We start from the raw sequence: 19,691 nt of genomic DNA on the forward strand, positions 1-19,691 counted from the left end.
TTAGCTATTTGATCAGGTTCCATTTGAAACAAAACATGGTGTCATCCAAACAGATCTGAATAGATCCAATTCAATCTGTGAATTCGAATTTGTCGACTGAAACTAAAATGGATTTATTTAGATCAGATCAATTCAAATCTTTCCATTTTTTTTGAGTCATTCCGGTTTTGATTGAATCTGATTGTCCATGCATGGTACTTCATCTTCTCGCAGTTTCAATTCAGGGATCGTACTTGATTTTTTTCAAAAAAAGCTAACCTTAATAATGGTCACGAAAAAGCTCGAAAAAGTAAACAAAAAGTAAAAAACGCGAGCAAACCATTTTAATGTAGGAAAAATTGTCACAAAAAAAGTACCTATAGGAAAAGAGAAAATTATTTACAAATTGTAATTAAAATGTTTTGGTGTTTTAAATGTTGAAAAGTTGAACAAAAGTTTTCAATTGAAAAGCGATGCTTTTTGGCAATTTTCGGCAACAAAGTAAAAATTTGTACAATTTATGCCAAAAAAATAATATCTATTTGACAAAATGAAGCGAAACTTCGACAATTATTTTAACGAAATAGGAAGGTCTTTTTGGCAAAAAAGTGAACTTTTGAATCATTTTTGATAAAAGTGAGAGTTTTTGGAAATTTCTGACAAAAAATGCGAGGTTTTTGGGTAATTTTTGAAAAAAAAAGTGAAAATCTTTAGATATTTTCTAAAAAGAGAGAATTTTTTCAAGAGTAAAAAATTTTACAATTTTAGTAAAAATTGAGTAGGTAACAATTTTTTGGAAATTATATATTTTTTTGCCACTTTTTTCGAAAAATTCGACTTCTTTTATTTTTAAGGTACCCAAAAGAACGACGCTTCTTCGTAATTTTCGCTAATTTACGATACTGTTTTCAAAAAAATGCAGATATTTGACTTTTTGCAAAAAAATCGAGAACTTTTGGCAATTTTTGACAATTGCATTCTTTGTTGTAAAATGAGAGATTTTTTCATTTTTTTAAACATTTTTTGACCAAAAAAACAAATTATTTGGATAATTTTTAGAAAAAAATTGAAATTTTTTAGAATCTTTTGCGAAAAAGCAGCCATTTTTAGCAAGGAATGAGACTATGTTATGTGTGGTGTTGAAAATAATGTAAAAATCTCATCGTCGTCGTCATGGTTCCTTGTCCTTTACAGGATATTGGAAATCGCATTTTTGTGATACCCTAACAGGGTGAGGCGAATATCTATTTCCACTGCGATTATTCTGGGGAGTCGACGTTGTTTCGAGCTTCCACTAGTAGTTTCCCGTTGCTTTCTAGTGACATCTACACAAGCACCTTGGAGCTAGCCGGGTAGTTTAGAGACCCGTGTTGACCTCTATAGACGCTCGAACCAGTTCCAGCTTTTTGATTCTGCTAACAGATGGCGTGCATTATCTGTTAGCTCGGCTAAACTGGTAGTCCCCTGGTACTTGGCGTGTAATGTTGATAATTGCACAAAAGATTTTTTAATTACATGCACAAGCTTGCCTCTGTAGCTGGGTTTGAACCAGGTACCTCGTGAACGGAGGTCCGTGGCTCTACCTACTATGCCACCGAGGGACACAAAAAAATCTCATATTTATCTGTAATTGTTTATTTCGCCGTTATTACAGGTAATTCTCAAATTAATAAGATCGTTTATGTTTTGTAAAATCAACAAACATCAATCGTTACTTTGTAATTTTTTCATACTCGCAATTCCGATTTTTGAATATTCTAGCTAATGTTCCGATCACGCTAATGTTCGTATTATGGCGATTTTCTACCCTTTTATTTTAATGTACATACATTTGTTCATTTGTAAATATGTTATATAGGGTAAATGTGCCTAAGTTTGCGCGCTTCCTAAGATTGCGCAGTAACGATTTCTCAGAACCAGTGAGAGTTACAACATTTGATACCGCCTTTACTTGAAAGAAGAATCAAAATGACCATACTTCACGATTTTTGGTGATGGTAGCACCAAGTGTTGCAAATTGACAAGCGAAAAACTTTTTTCTCAAATTTTTTTATAATTTTTCCGATAAAAGCGACACGCGACAATTTTTATGGAAATGGCTGTAGAAATCTAAATAAGCTATTTTTAGATTCGTCATTGTCTGGGGATTATAACAAGCACATATTTCAAGTATTTTCTGCTTTAATTAAGTTTCAATTTTTCAATTTTTTAAAAAAGCACCCCTGTGCCTAAGATTGCGATTTTCAGTTTTTGTTACTTTTCTAGACTAATAATGATACTTTTCGAAATTTTCATTAAGAATTCAATTTATTTGAATGAAATGACACCTTCTGTATGTGTATCGAGTTTACTCCTTGTCAAAAGCTAGGGAGAAATGGGTGTAATGCTGTAAATACCAGATATGAGCGCATTTCCAGTGTGATTCACTCAGAAGTTTCAAATGCACGTTCACGTGAGACATTTTGTTTGCTTTCATCATTAATTAAACAATATTGACGAATTTCTATGTTTTTCACTGGTGCACAATCTTGGGAAGGTGAATGCGCAATCTTAGGAAGGCATATGCCTAAGTTTGCGCATTTGACTTTTTTTGGTTTTTGGTCAAAATATCAAAAACTAAATCGATTAAAAATTTCATTTCTGGGGCAAATCATAGCCAAATGTTTGAAGAACCTTCTGTACAAATTTCAATATTCTAGCTCCTTTTCATAAAAAGTAGTGACTGTTTGAAAATTAGGTGCGCAAACTTAGGCACATTTACCCTACATCGTTTTATTTCGAATTGTGCATCGTATTTTATCAGGTTATGATCAAATTTCATCAGGTTATGGGTACCAGATGCATTACACTGTGCCTTTTGAGATAAAACGCTAATCAAGATGTATTTTGTTAGTAACTTTACCTGAATTTGTATTCGAAGGTTCATGCGCAGTTGTATTATTCAAAAATTAGATGGCAGTTGTTAGCTGTTGATATCTAATCACGTGTTATCATTTGACTTGCAGATTGTGGATCACAGTTGTGAGCTGTTGATATCCATATTCATCTAATTATCATGGATTTTATCAAGGGAATCAAGCCTCTATCCAGTTCTGGTGATTGGCCATTGTGGAAGGATAAAGTGCTTGATGTACTCGCCTTGTTTAATGTCATGGACATCGAGCTGAAAGACATAAGTTGATTGCAACATGGCAAAAATCTTCACACCAAGCGAAGATAATTATTTCACAAACCATTTCCCAACAGCTACACAGTCACATCGCTGGTAGGCTCTCTGCGCATGAAGCATGGTTACTGCTCACAAAGGAATTTGACGATAAGGCTGAAGATCAATATATTCCGTAAATGCCCTAATTTCTTCAGCACCTAATAGAATGGTATCAACGATGTGCCCTCTGTTGTTGCGAGAATTAAAAATCAACATAGAGAATTTCGAGCAAGTCTAGAAAATTGCAAAATCGGGACAGTTGATAAGCTGTTGGAAATATTATTCATTTCAAAAGGTGTACACATTTTTCCAAGTTGTTTTGAATCATTTAAATTGAGCTACCTTCTTATCAAATCTCAGGCTGATAAGTCTGTAAGTGATCTGTCCAATTCAATTATCATGCATGAGCTTAATGTCCCACCTGTACATAGTTTGTCATTGTCATCTTCAACAGAAGCTATGTTCGCTAAAACTGGTCAGAAGAGTGGTTCAAATTTCGTTGTGAAAACATCTGGTGATCAACTGCGTTAGAAATCATCGGAGAAATGTCCAAGTGTGTAAATACTGTTCCAGGAAAGGGCACTGGCTCAAAAAGTGCTCGCAGTGGATCAACAATGGGAAACCCCCCTTTCCTGCACGCGCTAACAATACTTCTGGTTGTTGGCCACAAGGCAACACTTGACACTTCCAGTTGTTTGCCAAAAGTATACGATGCATGGCGATTTTCTACTGTTTTATTTTAATGTACATTGTACCTACATATTTGTTCGTTTGTAAATATGTTAAATACATCGTTTTATTCCGAATTGAGCATCATATTTTATCAGGTTATAATTGAATTTCATCATGTGGCAATTTTCTCAAAAGTTGAGAATTTTTGCTATTTTTGACAGAAAGCAAGGCTTTGACAGTTTTTAACAAAAGACAGAGTTTTAAAATACCTGATCTAAATTAATCCAAGTCAATAAAAAATGTCCATCTAATCTAATCATGAATCTACATATAAATCTACAAAAAATGAATTCAGCAAAATCTGATCAAATTCAATCAGACCTGATTCAACTTGAAAGATGGTGTACTTAATTCAAACAAATCAAAATAAAATATGTGTGTACATACATATTTTGATAGGATTAAAATCTGATCCGATAAAAATCTTCGTTCACGTTTTCCATTACTTTTACCTAGTCTCTGTAGCATATAATGTGGTTAAATAGATCAATCGAATTTCTCCTATAGGATCTGGCCAGATCAAATTGGATCCCAGAGCATGTTTTGATCTCATCTTGATCAAACAGGTCTGATCCTATACGTTTTGGTATACCTACTGTGGTCTGATCAAACGCCTCTGATCATACAAAAATCAGATTTACCCAATTGAATTTGATCAAACTAAATTGGAACCAGAATGTCCTGATCTGATCAAACCAAGTCTAACCTAATTCAATCAGTTGGGTCTGATCTAATTTGATATAAGATCAAAAAGATCAATGGGAGTTCCCCAATTGGCTCTCATGCCATCAAATTCAATCCAAGAAATGTGCACATCTAATCTGATCTGATCTAATCTAATCATACCAGTTAACCTGATACTAGCCTGGTTTGGTCTGATTTGATCTGATCAAACTGATCAATCAGGATTACCTTATGGACTCTGATCAGATAAAATTAGAAAGAGGAAATGCCCTGATCTGGTCCAACAAATCAATTGCTAAAAAAGTCTCACTTTCTCACCCAAAGTTGCAAACAATTTTCATTTTGTTTTATAAATTGCCAAAGTGCCACTATTTTGCCTAAAATATTTCACAATTTCATCAGAATTTTCTAAAAAGTCCTGCTTTTTGCTGAAATTGTCAAAGTTTTGTGTTCAGCCAAAAGTAGTAAAAAGTTACACTTTTTGTCAAAAGTGCCATAAAGTCACGTTTTTTGCCAAAAATTTGCTTAAAATTGTGTATTTTTTTTGAAAAAATAGTTCCAAAATGTTTGAGTCTCCTCCCCCCTCTCCCAAGAAAAACATTACCGAAAAGTCTGGGTTCTTGCCAGGCCGTTGTGAATTGATTTCACTTTTTTTCACAATAATTTTCAAATAAAATGGCCACAGTTTTGATTTTGAGTTTCATTATCAGATTTTAATTGATGTTTTGTTTCGTTATTTTTTCACAGGAAGTTCAATTATTGCAAAAATTAAGTTTTGTTTTTTATGATTTTTTTCTGTATAAAATGTTTTGCTCACATTTTGCATTTTTTTAAAATTTTGGTTAGGTACATTTTTGAACTTTTTTGTTTGCTAAAATTTTTTTTTTAAATATTGAGTACATGGTCCTTTTTTGCTCGTTAAATTTTGCAATTTTGCTACATGTTATCATACTTTTCTCTTCTGCCCCTGGTTATTAGTTCATCGCCATCAAAGTTGATTCGATTTGGGTCACTGGTTTGTTGTTTTCCAGAATATTACCTACTGTATTTTTCACACTCAAAATCATTATTTCTAGTTCTGATCCTTCAATGAGATTCTTCATCTCAAGATCTTTTTTTTTTTTTTTTTTTTTTTTTTTCAAGTGAAACCTCCAAGCTCTTGTTACTTTTCAGCTTCAGTTTTCAGTTCCACATTGGCGTGGTCATTATGAGGTATGGAAACTACAATGTGCTTCAACCGGATTAAAACTCCGTATCCTTTTAAAGTGACATTGAAGTTATGGTGATGCCACAAATCGTTCGCCCTGAACCTTAATTTCATGCATCATAGATATAAATAAATGAATAGTACATTACGGTATTATATGTAGGTATGCAGGTGAAAAATTAACCACGTACCTGTTCAACCCAAAGATTCGTGGTCATTATCTGATTCTTCAAATTCTGAAACATACAAAAAATCAACTAAATCAACAAGTGAGCCAACATAAATTGATGGTACGAGTAAAATACATGTTTGCCCCATCCATACATAACAATTATAATAAGGATCTAAGTTAATACATCTTTCACGAAATCTTTTTTATGCTCATAAGAAAGAAAAATTCAAACTTTGCACGTTGAATTATGTACAAGAAGAAGAACAGACGAGGCGAATTTACCGAGCAAACGAAGGTAAAAAGCTGAAATTTAGGTCAGGATTTTTCAAAGCAGAAAGTTATAAAATGAAAAATTCAATACAGTCAGAATGGCTGTGACAACTAACAGTAAGACATCTTCACGCGGTGCGTAGAATTATTGGCATTGACGAGAAAGACTCGTCAGATATATACTTTATCATACTTTCGCATAGGTTCACAACACAGGTGAAGAGCACATCACGTCACTCGTATAAAAGCTTTAATACGACAGTAAAACGACAACGATGGATTTTTGCTGGTTAAAGTGCGCCATATGTAATACTCGTATAAATAGCGTCGTTCATGACTACGACTCGCTCCGCAGTGGATATTTATTGATACGAAATACACGATAAAACCAAACTTTAAACTATTAAAAACACTCGTAGTCTTCCATAAATACTTATAGAGCCTACGACGAGTCAGGAATACATATCGGTAAGGAACGGTTAATGCAAACCAGGATACAGGTAGGTAGTAGGTATAGGTACAGCGAGCAACTGCGACGAATAAATTCACTTTCGAACGTACTTATACTCGTATACCAACAAATAGGTTAGCAATTTGTCAAACGTATCGTAGTTCGTAGCTACGTGTATACGAGTATTTCGTATTTTCGTACCTACATAAAAGCTATAATAACGAGAGCTGTGAATGCGAAAGTGAAAGTGCGTCGAGTTAAGCCAAGCCATGGTATGGCATGCCGCGAAAACGAGAGAGGTAGGTGGAAAAAAAACGAAAAGCACAGCGCGTACAAGCGTTAAATTGGCCAAATTATTCCAAGTACCGCCGGGTGGCTTTTAAAAAATACCGTGCGCTCGTGAAAATTTGAAACAGGTGGCTTGTTCTCATAATTTATGGATAAATCATTGCCATTAAGTCTACATCTACATTGCCTTTCCCAAGCTCAACCATGCGTCTATGCCTTCACCTATATATTGCCAGCATAATCCAGTGTATATATACCGAGCCCCTAGGCCTGAATACGAATACTAGGTACTTCGTACGCACAGCAACATTACGTCGTACTGCGAAATTTTATTCGCGCTATTCGAACATTTGTGCTGCGGATTCGTCATTGTAAGAGTACAATAAATGAATCTCTGGGTAGCTAATACCGTCGTATGAACGTTATACAAAGCTTTCGACTTAGACCTTTTCGAATCTGGAGCCATTGTGGTGGGTCAGATTTCAAAAAAAAAATTTAAATTGCCATTTTTTAAATTAAATGTTTGTCTCTGGTGTGATATTTTGAACATCTCATGGGCTTGAGAACATTTAAATAAACACACTCACGCATTTAGAGTGAGAAGACCGACTTTTCTTCAAATAAAAATCTTTTACGAACGAATTGATTCACTTTTTTTTTGAAACATTTGTACAGCAATTGATCTATTTATAATCGAATCGAATCATTCACTTGGCGATTGAATAAATTGATTGATTTTTTCGTGAATCATTCGCAAACGGATCAATTAATTTACGATTGATTCGGTTTTTGTGAAAATATTGTAAAGCAGATGATCTGTTTTCAAGCGAAGTGAATCGAATCAATCACAACTGATTGGCGATTGAACAAACCAATTGATTTCTAGGTGAATCATTCGCGAACGAATTGATTTGTATAAGTGACTCATTCGCTAAGGAACCGATTTATTTACTCAATTTTTGATGAATCATTCGCGGACGAATTGATTCATATAAGTGATTCATTCGCGAACAAATCGACTCATTTACTTAATTTTTGATGAAACATTTGCGAACGAATTGATTCGTATAAGTGACTCATTCGCGAACGAATCAATTCATTTACCAACTCAATTTTTAATAAATCATTCACGAACGAATTGAATAGTTTTCAGTGAATCATTCGCGAACGAATTGATTCATTTCTTCACTTTTTGATGAATCATTCGCTAACAAATTGAATAATTTTTAGTGAATCATTCGCGAACGAATTGATTCGTATAAGTGACTCATTCGCGACTGAATCGATTCAGTTGCTCAATTTTTGATGAATCATTCGCGAACGAATTGATTCATTTGTTCACTTTTTGATGAATCATTCGCTAACAAATAGAATAATTTTTAGTGAATCATTCGCGAACGAATTGATTCGTATAAGTGACTCATTCGCGACTGAATCGATTCAGTTGCTCAATTTTTGATGAATCATTCGCGAACGAATTGATTCATTTGTTCACTTTTTGATGAATCATTCGCTAACGAATTGATTAGTATAAGAAGTGAATCATTCGCGAACGAATTGATTCGTATAAGTGATTCATTCGTGAACAAGTCGATTCATTTACATACTCAATTTTTGATGAAACATTTGCGAACGAATCGATTCGTATAATTGACTCATTCGCGAACGAATAAATTCATTTACTAAATTTTTGCTGAATCATTCACGAACGAATTGAATAGTTTTTACAGAATCATTCGCGAACGAATTGATTTGTATGAGTGACTCATTCGCGAACGAATAAATTCATTTAATCAACTTTTGCCGAATCATTCACGAACAAATTGAATAATTTTTACTGAATCATTCGCGAACGAGTTGATTTGTAGGTAAGTGACGCATTCGCGAACGAATTGATTCGTATAAGTGACTCATTCGCGAACGAATCAATTCATTTACCTACTCAATTTTTGATGAATCATTCACGAATGAATTCATTTGTATGAGTGATTCGTTCGCGAACGAATCGATTCATTTAATTAATTTTTGGTGAATCATTCGCGAACGAATTCATTCATTTCATTAATTTTCTTGAATCATTCACAACCGAATTGAATAATTTTTGGTGAATCATTCACGAATGAATTCATTTGTATGAGTGATTCGTTCGCGAACGAATCAATTCATTTACTCAATTTTTGGTGAATCATTCGCGAACGGATTGATTTGTATAAGTGACACATTCGCGAACGAATCGATTCATTTACTCAATTTTTGAAGAATTATTCGTGAACGAAATGATTTGTATGAGTGACTCATTCGCGAACGAATCGATTCATTCACTCAATTATTGCTGAATCATTCGCTAACGAATTGAATAATTTTTAGTGAATCATTTGCGAACGAATTGATTCGTATAAGTGATACATTCGCGAACGAATCGATTCGTATAAGTGACTCATTCGCGAACGAATCAATTCATTTACTCAATTTTTGGTGAATCATTCACGAACGAATCGAATAATTTTTATTTTTTAGTGAATCATTCGCGAACGAATCGATTAATTTACTCAATTATTGCTGAATCATTCGCTAACGAATTGAATAATTTTTAGTGAATCATTCGCGAACGAATTGATTCGTATAAGTGATTCATTCGCGAACGAATTGGTTCATAAATTAAAGAATTGATCGATTCGTTGGCGAATGGTTCCATCAAAAATTCTGAATTTTCGGGAATGAACGTATCGTGATCCCAGATCCTCAAAACGTCACTCCCCGGTCCAACTCTCACTTTCTAAAGAAAAGTCGGTAAAAACATAAGATGATGAAAATTGTGAAATCGTGCAAAAAATTTGATCGCCCCCCCCTCCCACCTCCAACGACGCATCAATTCGTCATGCCTCCACAGGTATTTCATCTTTTTCCCAATATTTTTACAGAATATTTCGAAGCAATAAACAGAAACCTAAACAGGTATTCGTGATTTTCAAAATGTCACTAAAATTTGAATCAAATTATTATAAGAATAATTTTATGACATTTTGCGAAGTTTGATAATTGGAACGAAAATTAAAAGAAAATAAGATGGAGCGTCCAGTTGACTCAACATTCAATTACGAAGCGTTTCTAAAACGTCAAAAAAATGAATAAATAAAACATTTCTACTAAATGTCAGATTACGTAATCACGACTTGATGACAGATCGTTGAAATCAAATTACGTATTCCAATTAAATTTGTAATGAGAAAGTACATTATTATCCGTGAAAACTGTAGGTACCTACTACATAAAACATAAACCTTGGGCAAAAAATCAATCATTTTGAAAAATTACTTCACTGTCAAAAAGAGAAGTTTCTGTTCTAACCTATACAAGCCGAAGCAATCTCGTACTTTTAATTTGAAAACACGTCGTACCGGACGTTTGAACTTTCATCGCGAAAGAACGACCGCTAATTTCATCGAAGCACCTAATTACCTAATTACAACGTTAGAACTTGTATTCCACCCCCCCCCCCCACCACCACCAACAGTCGCTCGCTCGCACCAAATACAAGGTATAGTCGAGCTTTATGGTCTGTGTGTATCTGCACATAAAAGCGGGTTAAATTCGCGTATAAAGTTGAACGTAGTAGTACATATAACAAAAAAAGGCGAAATTTCTCACCTAATATAACGCCGGCGCGGCGTCACCTCGCGTCGCGTTTTGTACTTGTACAGCGAAGCTTTCGCGAGCTTTTCGAGTTCGAGTTAATTGGAAAATAGTGCAGTTTGTTGGAGAAGCACTTCAACGGTATATGGCTCGTTAAATTCACAATAAATAGCCCAAGTACGTACGTGTGTAGTTGAGTAGGTACTGTGTAATAGGTACACGTCGTCGCGTCTTCGCGTCGCGCCACCTTCGTACAATCGCACAGTGTAGCCGAACATTAGCCTTCGTTCGTGTTATAACAATACTTTGCATTCGTGCTTTCAAAAATATTGAGCTTTCATCTTTTTCCGATCAGTGAGTACCAAACTCGGGTGGATTTTTGTATCGTTTTGCAACGGAAGTTGAATTTATTGGAATCCCGACGTCTTGTAAGACAAATACAATGGATTTTTTTTTTTTTTTTTTGGTATTTCGACCACATTTGGATGATTGTAATCGAATCGAAGAACCAAGCTTATATTTGAACTCGGTGGCTTTGAATTAATTACAATCAACATGCTCTTTTCAGTTTTTTTTTTCAATTTTGATCAAAATTAGGGGCCCATTATGCCCCTCATAGATCATGTGATACCGCTTTCAAAAAAAGTTTGTTGAAAATTGGTTTGAAAAAATTCCACTGTAATTTTTTAGAATGTTCAAATGGTACTATTCACTTTTTGCATTCATCATGAAAAGTTGAGCTTTCACAAAAAGAATCAAAGTTTGGGGTTTCTAAATTTTGACCACTGATTTTGAATCTTTTTCCTATTCTCTTTGAAATCCGCCAACAGATTTGCTCAAAGTTCAATTATTCTCGAGTTATGAACTTTCAAAGCTCGGCCCCCTCATGAAAATCACAAGCCTTCTTCTCCCAACACGAACCCGGTTACGGCAGGAATAATGTTGGTTATTTGACTGTATGATCAAAGAGAAACCATGAAAATATTGGGCGAAATCAGAATTTCGCGTATTTACGGCGAACTGGTTAGGCAATTTTATTAACATCTGTGAAATATTACGGTTTTCGTGTAGATTTGAAGGCAAAACTGAAACAATACCAGACAACGAAACTGATTGAATTTACGAGGAAACCTCACGAGTGTGCTGTAACCGATTTGAGTAGATTTTTTCAGATTGGGTAGTCTTCCAAAAAATTTATAGCTGCCCAATCGCAGAACTATAGTCCTACAACGGTCCAAAGGTCATAAAATTTCGATTTTTGACCAATTTCGTCAATGAAAAAATAAAAAAATGAGGCTAAGGCAGTAAAATAGTAATATTTCCAAGATTTATGAAGCGTCAAAAAGTCGTAGGGCCAATAAGCTTTTTTTGGGGGGGGGGGGGGGGGGTCAGAATTTTTGAAAAATGGTCGAAAACGCGATTGGACTGCTACCATTTTGTAAATCGTATTTTTCAGTGGCAAGTTGAGTTTTTTAAGGTTTGGGCGCAATTTCGACTACGTGCATCCAAAAGGAGTATTTTTTGGGTCCAAAATTCTCAAAAGAATAGTCAAAAAATGCGAAAGAGTAGCTAAAATTTTGGGAATCGTCATTTCTAGTCACACGTACGTTCAGTGTCCTGGGGTTTGAGCGTGATTTCGAGTCAGTGCATCCGAAAGGGTATTTCTTGGCTCCAAAAGTCGTAGGGCCCAAAATTTATATTTTTTGGGCTCAAATTCTTAAAAAAAGATCGAAAATGCGATTGGACAGGTACAAATTTGGGAATCGTCTTTTTTAGTCGCAAATTGAGTTTTTGGGAGCTTGGGAGCGATTTCGAGTCTGTCCTTCAGATGGGGTATTTTTGGGCCCAAAATTTTCAACAAATGGACGAAAAATTCGATTAAACGGCTACAACTTTCGGAATCGTCTTTTCTAGTCACAAGTTTAGTTTTTTGAAACTTGGGCACAATTTCGAGTCATATGCATCCAATACTGTATTTTTTTGATCCCAAAAAAGATCGAAAATACGATTGAGCATTTACAACTTTTGGAATTCGATCCATCTTTTTTTTGATAGGGACTGCATCAGAAGTACAAGGAATAGTGAACTTTGATAAATATTTTTCAAAAATTAGACAAAAGTATTGAAAAAGAAGAGGCATCGATTCAGAGTTCGATTTTCTTTTTCAAAAAGGTTTTCAAAAGAGTTGAGTTGGCCTATTTTAACTCTCTACAAAACGAGTTGAATCGACTGAAGAGTTTATTCGTTCTCAAAAAGAGGTTGCCGAACCCTGTTGTCAGATCTACTCGTGATTTCTTCCATTTTCAGGAAATTTCGGTGGCCAATGAGAGCATTCGAAAGGGGCGAATTAAAAAAAATATAATCGATACTCTTATTTACTTAGATCGCCCAGAAATCGATTGAACAATAGGTATGTATGTCATCTAATTTATTCTAATTTCCGAAAAATCGGAGGACAAAGGGGGCAGTGGAGAAGTCGAATCAAAAAATTAATCGATACTCGTATGCAGAGCTTTAGAAAATGTATGAAAAGATATGGCACATATACTTAATATTTGACGTAGGTACCCGTTTTTAATTTTGGCCAAAGTCCCCTTCCCCCTACACCATAATTTTTTTACTCCATCACGAAAAATTCATAGACGTAAATATCGTAAAGTTATCTCTAATTCCTGAATTTTTTTTTAGAATTTTCAAACCATAGCTTCAAAATTTATTGCCAAGCTTTTGAAAAATGAACTTTCAAAAAAAAAATCAACTTTAGAATTGTGAAAGATTAATATTTTTGACATTGCTCCAAATTCCACTTTTAAAACGCCTGGAACAGGTTTTCTCTTCCGACCAATGGAACTCCAAAGTTGGTCATTATGACGAGAAATTTCAACGACTGAAAAAAAAACATCCCATTTACATTTTACACCAAAAGGGGTTCTGGGGTCAATAATCCTGATTTTTAACGAATTGTTCAGGTGACTGTGAAAGGGAGAGGGGAGATCAATGCATTCGAATTGAAAAACTTAAAAGCCAATATTCGAACTCAGCACTTTCAAATTAGTAATAATTAATATGTTGCCCCATTTTTCATTTTTTTTTTTGAAATTTGACCCAAATAAGGGGCTGTTGTGCCTCTAGGGGCGTTGAGATCCAACTTTTGAAAAAAATTCTTTTTTGAAAACAAAGTGAAGAAAACGTTTTTGCAGTATTTTTTTTTAAAATTTCTAAATGATGATTTTCAACCTTTGTACTCATCAAGAAAAGTTGAGCCTTCTCCGTCAAAGTTCAATTTTGAGCTTTTCAAATTCTAATTATCGATTTGAAACTACTTTTAATGAAACCTCACAAACAGATTTTCTTCAAGTTGACCTAGCCTCGAGATATAAGTTTTCAAATCTCGATTACTTCGAGAAAATCGCCCCCACCTCCACCTTGAAATCCGAGGGCGAGAATGACTGTGGATTTTACAGAATTGAGCGAATTTAGAACACCAGATTTCAATGTCATCGAAAATGATCATTCGCGTATTTACGGAAAACTGGTTATGCAATTTTATTAACATCTGTGAAGCACTAATAGTTTGCGTCTAGATTTGAAGGCGAAACTGAAACAACATCAAACAGCGGACTACGAGACTGATTGAATCCTGACCAAATGCACTTCTGAGGCTTCAGAGCGAATAGATTAAAAATGCAAAATGATAAAAGCTCAGCGTTGAGCTTTTTAAAGTGAAAACTCAACTTTTCACGATGAATACAAAAAAGTTGAACGATACAATTTGAAATTTTAAAATACAAATCACAGCATGAACACCTTTTTCGACTTGTTTTCAACAAATCAACTTTCAAAATGGAATTTAAACGCCCCTTGTGGAGCGCACAGTGGGCTGTGAGCACCCTCAAAACGCCTGAAATTCAAAAAGTTACAATGAATCCTAAAACAATGGTACAGTGATAGCCTCCCTTATGTTTTTGGGGTCGCAGAATACGAATTTGACAATACGTTTTTTGTAGGGGTAGGGAGTGAGGGGGTGAGGAAGTGGAAACTTTAAAATTTGACAATATTGATGTGTGATATGTCGAAATGTATGTTTTTGAGGGTGTAGATCACGAATCTGACAATATTTTTTTCGTAGGGGTGCATGGTGGGGGGTGAAGGGGGTAAAAACGGCGAATATTCAAAATTTGACTATAATGATGTGTGATATGTCGAAATGTATGTTTTCGAGGGTGTAGATCACGAATTTGGCAATATTTTTTTTGTAGGGGTGAATGGTGGGGGATGAAAGTAGTATACAAACACGGTTTCTGGGGTGGTTTTGAATTAATCCCACATTTCTGTACATATTTTTTCGTTTTTGTGCATATTTTTAGTGCCTACGAACAGTCTATTACCAAGACGTGTATGTTGAATAGATTGCATACTCGACAGTTGCAAGGTGTGTACTGTGTTTTAAATTTTATCAACCAAGAAGAATGAAAAAATTGAACACGGATAGAACTTGAATGTATTTATTACGAAACAAAAAATTTGGGTAGGTACATTTGTTAGTAGGTAAGTATATATTACATATTTTTAAAAATTGAAATGTATTATAAAATATGGTTCAATAAAAATTAAATAGAGTTGGAAATTTTATTTTTCATACATTTGTTTTATCAGGTTTTCCATTTCTAAATCGTCATCTTGAAGTTCTTTTAACACAAGCTTATGTTCATTTTCTGTCTCTGTGTAAGTTTTACATTTGCAGTAACATTGACCATATGCTCCGCATTTGAAGCACCCAACAGCATCCACCTCAGTTTCATTCAATTGGAAGCATTCTTTTCCACAACAGTAAATTGGTTTTCTCAATCGTTTACGTGTACCTGAAGTTGGTTTATCTGCGTTTTCATCTGGTAACTGTTGATTGTTTTCAGGACTTGTAGTCAGTTCATCTGTGTTTTTATCTGTCAACTCTTGATTGCTGTTTTCAGGATGCTCCTCATTATTGATCCATGTTCTATATTTCTGAACATTGATGTAGGCACATGCAAATGATAAATGGTTACCAATTGGATGATGAACAGCTACTCTGCAATCCAGGTAATGTGGTAAAAATGGTAACTCCTTTGTAGGTGGACAGTTTAGGCTGTTTAGATCAATTGTTGTTCGGTTTAAAAGCTCTTCTAAAGCTTTACATTTTTCTTTACCTTTTAAGTAAATTTTTGTAGCATGAAACAAAAACAATTTTATAAGTTTCACGACATGATGTAGTTGCATATTGCCATCTTCCCACTTTAGTCCATGGTAATTTTTTTGTAACCATGCGACTTCTTTTCTTCTTACCTCTGGAAGTTGGGTGATTGAATATGGAGGACTCACTATGAAACACGTTGGATCATCTTTTCCATCTCTGGATACTATTGCAAATTCTTTGATTATAAAATTATTTAATTGATCTCTAAATCCCAAGAAATCAACAATGAACTCCCTCTCGAAAGCAGAAGTAGGAGGCACCCATACTGATGGAAAAGTATTTTTTTTCTCTAATTTTTTATCGCTAGATCCGAATCCTTGCTCTTGTCTTTCTGTATCATTTAATTTCTGTAAGTTTAAAACAAATCATTAGTGCTTGAGTCAGCAAAAGTTTTCAGAAATATTAAGGGAGGATACATCAAAACACTGAAAAAGCAGATACCATAAATAAATAATAAAATAAAAAACTTAGTTCATCTATAGTGATACTTACATCACTCTCTTCTAATTCAGGATGAAGTATTAGCTCAATAATAAGTTGAGCTACCTTGTCACCCTTTTTGATTTTAAAATCTTCATTATTATGATTGTGAATAATTATTTGAATATTTCCCCTGTAATCTTCGTCAATCACGCCACCTACAGAATTGTAAGAGAACTTTGTTCAAGAAATTCATTACAATAATTTAAAAGATACTTTAGTTAGATAGGTACCTACCTCCAATATCAATAAAATGATTTAGTGCCAAACTAGATCTTGGAGCTATTCTACCATAGCAGTTGTTAGGCATTTGAAGTTGTAAATCTGTTTTAATTAATTCCCTTCCTTTTGCAGGAACAATATAATCATATGCACTAAATTAAAAAAAAACATTGAAAAAATAAATCAGTAGGTACTTTAAAAAAGAAGAAAGGGATATGAATAAAAAATTTTAAAAATAGGTATATTGGAAAAAATCAGCAAGACTTGAAAAAATAAGTGTGTAGGTTTAAATAAAGAATTGAAAAAAAAGAAGAAATAAATATAGTAGAAGAAAAAAAATTACATACCTCTTCAAATCATAACCAGCTGATTTTAAAGTTGCTTTTGTTGGAACAAATGCGTTTTCTGACATTTTTACAAATTTTAATACATTAGCCATGGTATGAAAAAAATATTACACAACTTTTTTCAAAAATACCTGATCACAATTGAAATGTTCGAAATTTATATAAATTCACTTCAAATTAAACACACTGAACTGTCTAAAATACAGATACTGGTATAGGTAGGTACTGTGTATTTGCAAGGCTTTATATACTAGAAATCTTCAGTCAACTTTACATGACCTCAAATTTTCCCCAGAAAATTATTTCATTAAATCCAGTAAAAATTACGATGAAACAGATTTTCGTAAGTTTATTTACTCAACTTTCATAACCTTACCTACATACTTTCAATGATGCAATTTTTATGATGTAGGTATTATAGGTGATCATCAAACTAAAGAAAACCAAGTCTTAAAACAGGTTCAGAATAGACTTACATTTTTTTTTATTATGTTGCACTCTCGGATGTTGCATTTTTTATGCATTCTACATACCTATATCTTAACAGTGTTTAGAAGGTTGTTATAGTTACCTACCTTGATTATTTTGTTTTGCTATAAATTAGGCAAGAACAGTATTACACAAAGTGAATCAACAGACATGAAATATAAAATAGGTACCTTACACAAAATTTATGAGAAAAAAAAATCCGTTCATTTTAGTAGGGAGAACGACTACAATTTATAATATAAATACGAGAATGGACTGCATAGTAAAATTAATTTCTGTGTTGTTGTTAGTTTGGTGGTGTTTGTATAGTAATTTCGCGATACCTATCTTATTATTTTCATTTTTCATCATGTCTTCTCTAGATATAACTGAAATTTTCAACACTTTTTTAACAAGAATTTTTGATGGTGAACTTTATATAAAAAAGTTGATTTTAAGGAAGCCATTTACTCGTACAGAATTCCAGGAAATACTAGAGAAATTTAAGGACCTAAAAATGAAGGAACTCATTCCATTTGAGATGGAGTCTGCAGTTGAAGGTTGTTTGGAAACTCTGAGAAAAGAGATGATAGGTAAGATGTGTGTTGTTTTTTTAAAACTAAATTATGATTTTTATTCTAATAATTTTAATTTAAATAAAACTAGTAAGCATATATTTCCTACGTAACATTTGAACCAATGCATACCTATACCCAGTATGCTGCGTTGTGGCAACCATACTGGTTACTGTAGACCTATCACTGGCCAACTCTCACGCATGTTGTACTACATTGCTAGGTAGTAGTGGGTGGATTGGATCAGCCATTTAAAATGTCAATGTGTATAGGGAAACTGGTCCTAGTTGCTAAGCAACGCGGCATAAGACTTGAACAGGATTGTGAGTGGTGGAACTGAAACGCACATGGTTGTCTGTCCCACCCTATAATTCTCCGTGCTAAATTTCAACTAGATACTGATTCGTTTTTTTTTTCTTTTTTATTATTGATTTTAGAGGAGGAACGGAGAATTGTAATTCAACAATTTGAAGATTCTATTAAACGAGCTGTGGAGTCTGCAATGAAATTGGTCTACTCCCCACATTCAGAGGTACCATCATATTCAATATGATTTTTAAAAAATTATTTCATCATTGATTTTTCAATATTACAAGTACAGTTTATTCATACTTATGTAGGTACCTACTCATTTTTTTTTACTGTTACTATTTTATCCGTGGTGAATTTGTAATTATGCTCTATACTTACCTAATGAAAATAAATTTTGTTAAAAGCAAATTTGTGCATTTTTTTTCCTATTTGAAAATAGCAGACTGATACATGTGTAGTATACCTACCTAAAAAAAGTTCAATTTGGACATGTTCCTGATACATAAAAAATTATCTGTAACAATTTTATATTTTATTGATGATTATGGATTACATTTAAAAAAAAAATACATTATCATTCTTAGTTTAGTCAACATAATCGGATACATTAATCCAACTGTTTTCTGATACAGGTAAACCAAGCCATTTCACTCTGATTTTGTTATTTTTTCTTCGAATTATCTTCTCAATTAAATGAACTTGAGGGTGTTTAGCTTTGATAATTTCTTCACAGTAAAAAGATCCTTGTATAGGTTGTTTTCTCAAATCTTCCAACACGTAAGTAGTAGGATATGATGCATTTTGAATTTTTTTTATTCTAAAAACTTCATTTGAATAGTTTTGATGGTAGGCCTTGTCAAATTTCCCACGAGAGAAAGATATCCGAACTAGGTCATTTTTTTTAAATTTTTCTGATAGATATTTTCGTTTTGGGGCTGTGTTTTTCAAAATATTTTTCAAAACGTCAATTTCATTGCTAAAATTGACATCTATAGGTCTATACTTAGTAGTATGATGAATAGTTTTGTTGTACAAATCAACAACTTCAGGTAATACTTTCAGGTATCTAAAAGAACCCTGTTTAGCCATTTCTTTATAAAGAGCAGTTTTTAAGGTTCTTATCACTCTTTCTACAATTGAAGCTTTTATTACAGAATATGTACTGTAATGATTAATGTTGTATTTTTTGTAAATTTTTTCACATTCTCTGTTGAAAAATTCTTTCCCATCATCAGTTTGTAAATTTTTTGGGGGGTTTGCTCTAATGAATATTTTTTCTAAAGCAGATGTTACATCTGTCATTTTCTTGCTTTTCAATGGCTCAGTATACACCATTTTAGAAAAACAATTTATGACAACTAAAATATACATGTACTTATTATTTATATTAGCATATTTTTGCATATCTATCAAATCTGCAGCATACAAAT

General features: G+C 33.6%; 1 protein-coding gene across 1 annotated transcript in view; it reads right to left on the reverse strand.

The window, feature by feature from the left end:
- Positions 1-19,691, reverse strand: part of LOC135844230 (acetylcholine receptor subunit alpha-like) — a 190,347-nt gene that overhangs the window by 68,434 nt on the left and 102,222 nt on the right. The window contains exon 4 of the mRNA XM_065362381.1: positions 6,002-6,046. Within this exon, the coding sequence (XP_065218453.1) occupies positions 6,002-6,046 (45 nt within the window). The remainder of the gene's footprint in view (positions 1-6,001; positions 6,047-19,691) is intronic.

This window comes from Planococcus citri, chromosome 1 (genome assembly GCF_950023065.1).
Source record: "Planococcus citri chromosome 1, ihPlaCitr1.1, whole genome shotgun sequence".
In the NCBI taxonomy this organism is placed as follows: domain Eukaryota; kingdom Metazoa; phylum Arthropoda; class Insecta; order Hemiptera; family Pseudococcidae; genus Planococcus; species Planococcus citri.